Source organism: Pelophylax lessonae (genome assembly GCF_965119305.1).
Source record: "Pelophylax lessonae genome assembly, chromosome: 2".
NCBI classification, from domain to species: domain Eukaryota; kingdom Metazoa; phylum Chordata; class Amphibia; order Anura; family Ranidae; genus Pelophylax; species Pelophylax lessonae.
This window is the reverse complement of record NC_138769.1, coordinates 724960765-724963875: the sequence shown is the minus strand read 5'-3', so window position 1 is coordinate 724963875 and position 3111 is coordinate 724960765. Positions and strand designations below refer to the sequence as shown.

The window sequence follows — 3111 nt, the reverse complement described above, 5'->3', positions numbered from 1 at the left end:
CTTTTCTCAGGACGCTCCTCTCCTGGACCACAGTGCTCACCACGGCTCCAACCGGCTTGTGCTGGATGGAGAAGCAGCAGTCAGTGCCGAGCTTTGAGACAGTACAGTCCATGCTTAGAGAACACATACAGGCACACTTCAACAGACTGGGCTCCTGCAGAATCCCAAAAAGATCAAAATACATTTAGAAAAATAACACATCTCTACAATGGTAAGATTGCTGCTGAAAAAAATAAAAATAAAAACTGATTTTATTATTTTGTTTTGCCAACAATTTTATACAGGTTGCTTACAAATTTTTCTCTGAGAGCTTTGGTCCTTATCCCATAAATCAAAGGGTTTGAGGAAGTAGCTATGCCAGTACCTACCAAAGGTATAATAACATCAGCAATTTTTGATATAGAACCCCAGTTTAGCCTGTACCTCAAATTAATGAACAAGAGGGTGACAACATAAATAGAGAAGGCCAATATGTGAGTCATCAGTGTATGCATAGCTTTCTGAGAGGATTCTGCAGACAGTTTCAGACAAATGACAACTGTTCTTACGTAGCAGTACATTATTATGAGCAAGCAGCCAATCACCAATGACAAGGTCCCAATCAATCCATAGATGACATTAACTGTTATATCATTACAAGCAAGCGGTTGTAGAGAGAGGACCTCACAAAAGACATTGTTGATATTTTCCCTACAAAATGTTAGTCTTGATGTTAACAGTACACTCACAGTTACCGTCACCACATTGAAAACATATATGGCAAGTGATATTATTTGAGTTTTAACATTGGTCATCAGAGTATGGTATCTCAGAGGGTGGCCTACAGCCAGATATCGATCATATGCCATTGCCGTAAAAGTGAACATTTCAACAAAGGCAGAAAGCTGGACACAGAAAGATTGACAGAGACATCCTGCGAGTGAGATGGTTGAGCATCCAGATAACAAGTCAATGGCTAACTTAGGAAAATATGATGAGTTTGCGAACATTACATTCAGAACCAAGATACATATAAAGATGTACATAGGTTGATGCAAGCTTTTCTCTGTCCAGGTTACATAGATAATCATAGAACTAATAAACGATGTGGCTAAAAATAAAGCAAGAGCCAAAAGAGCACATAGATATCGAAATGATTCAATCTCAATAATCCCCACCAGAACAAAGTTGGTAAAAATTACAGAGACATTTTTGGGAGATGAACTCATGGCTTAGGTTTACAGTATGTCTTGCAAAATCCACAATTCCTAAAATGTTCTATTCAGTCTGTAAATTCAGTAAATTGTAAAATGTAATTCAGAGAGGCCCTGTGGATATTAGTGCGACTCTCGCCGCATAGCTTTTCTCTTGAATTCAGTTGGGCTTTTATAGGTTTTATAAAGCTATCACCTCACTCACAATTTAGATTTAGAAACTTTTGCAATCACTGCATCCAAGTCTTCCCAGTGGACCACAACTGTTACATCTGCCGCTGGAGGGCTAATTAGTGTCAGAAATGTAGTAAAGTAGAGTGGATTAATTTAACATGCTTTCCAAATTAGAAAATAAATATTATCAAAAATAAAAGCAAATTTGAATTAATATTTACAATTATTTTAGTTTTGATTTTTGCAAAGTAATGGTGTAAAACACATCGCTACTCTTTGGTTGGTTTGATATTATTAATGATGACCCAATCATGCACAATCGTGTAGCGAACGTTGATGATGATGAATGGTTTACACCCACCACTTCACCCTAGAACCTAAAATATCCTTCAAAAGGTAGGACTTTTCTGGGCAAGGAGAATGCTGAACTGTTCTGTTCCTCCCAGGAATGCCCCTTAAACCACCTATTAACCACTTCAGTCCGGGAAGGTTTTACCCACTTAATGACCAGGCCATTTTTTGCGATACAGCACTGAGTTGCTTTAACTGACAATTTTGAAAGAAAAAGCAATATTTTTTACTATGGGTTAAATTTATGGAGTTTTTATTTATTTTTCACTGTTTTTACTAGTATTGGCGGTAATTAGCAATTTTTAGTGGGACTGCGACATTGCGGATAAATCTGACACTATGGGGTCGATTTACTAAAACTGGAGAGTGCAAAATCTGATGCAGTTCTGCAAAGAAACCAATCAGCTTCCAGGTTTTTTTTTGTCAAAGCTTAATTGAACAAGCTGAAGTTAGAAGCTGATTGGTTTCTATGCAGAGCTGCACTAGATTTTGCACTCTCCAGATTTAGTAAATAACCCGCTATGTGTCTGTCTCCTGTACTCTAATCTACCCCAGGTACACAATACTTGTCTATACACCTCTGTAAGGACTCCATTGGGCTCATCCCCTCTGGATCATTTGTGGATCATTGTGGCGCTCATGGACTCTCAGCAAGGACGGCATCCCTTACTTTTCTATCTACTTACCCAGTAGACTATGTGTATTGGAACCAGGCATTCCTCTTTATCGGTATACTTACCGTTTTAATTGACAGCTCATCTCTCTCTATATGAAGACTCCCTATGGTAGGTACTATTGACTATGATACCCCAAATGGAAATGTATTTCTTCCTTATACAGTTCTTCTTATGTAATACTTAAAGAAACTTTACCCATATAGGCACATCTCGTGTTCTGAACTTTGGTTGACCCCTGAAGAAGGGTATTTACCCGAAACGCATAGGGTCCTGTCCGGTTCTCCTTACCATTTGTACCTGGGAGTCTTCTATGTTGAGGATGGTCTGTTTTTGCATGCAATTTTAATCTGTTATGTATACCCAGTTGTAAACTGGTTGCATTATCAACCTGTGGCATATTTTTTCTTTTGTGTATAAATAAAGTTTTGATTATTTTATTACTTAGTTGTATTTTTCTCAGTGTCTAGTGGCATTCACAGTCCCAAACAATTGGGGGTACCCTCATTGTCTCTACTTACCAGGATGATGGCCACTGACACTAGATACTAGGTGATGGGACTACATATCCTTTCTCGAATATAGGGTGGAAGACACCCATCCCCCACTACTTCTCCTATCACTTACTACCACTTAGTTATTTTTCATATATATATAAACTCTATTACTTTGATGCTAAGACATTGATTAATCTCTGTTTTGTCTTCTACCACGAAAAT

General features: G+C 38.0%; 1 protein-coding gene across 1 annotated transcript; it reads right to left on the bottom strand.

Moving 5' to 3' along the window:
* Positions 1-254: 254 nt before the first annotated feature.
* Positions 255-1184, bottom strand: LOC309546270 (olfactory receptor 51E1-like; the record flags this gene model as incomplete). The annotated part of the gene is made up of 1 exon (XM_082245852.1): positions 255-1184. Exon 1 carries the CDS (start codon positions 1068-1070, stop codon positions 255-257), a length of 816 nt encoding a protein of 271 aa, XP_082101978.1. The 5' UTR covers positions 1071-1184.
* Positions 1185-3111: the final 1927 nt, after the last annotated feature.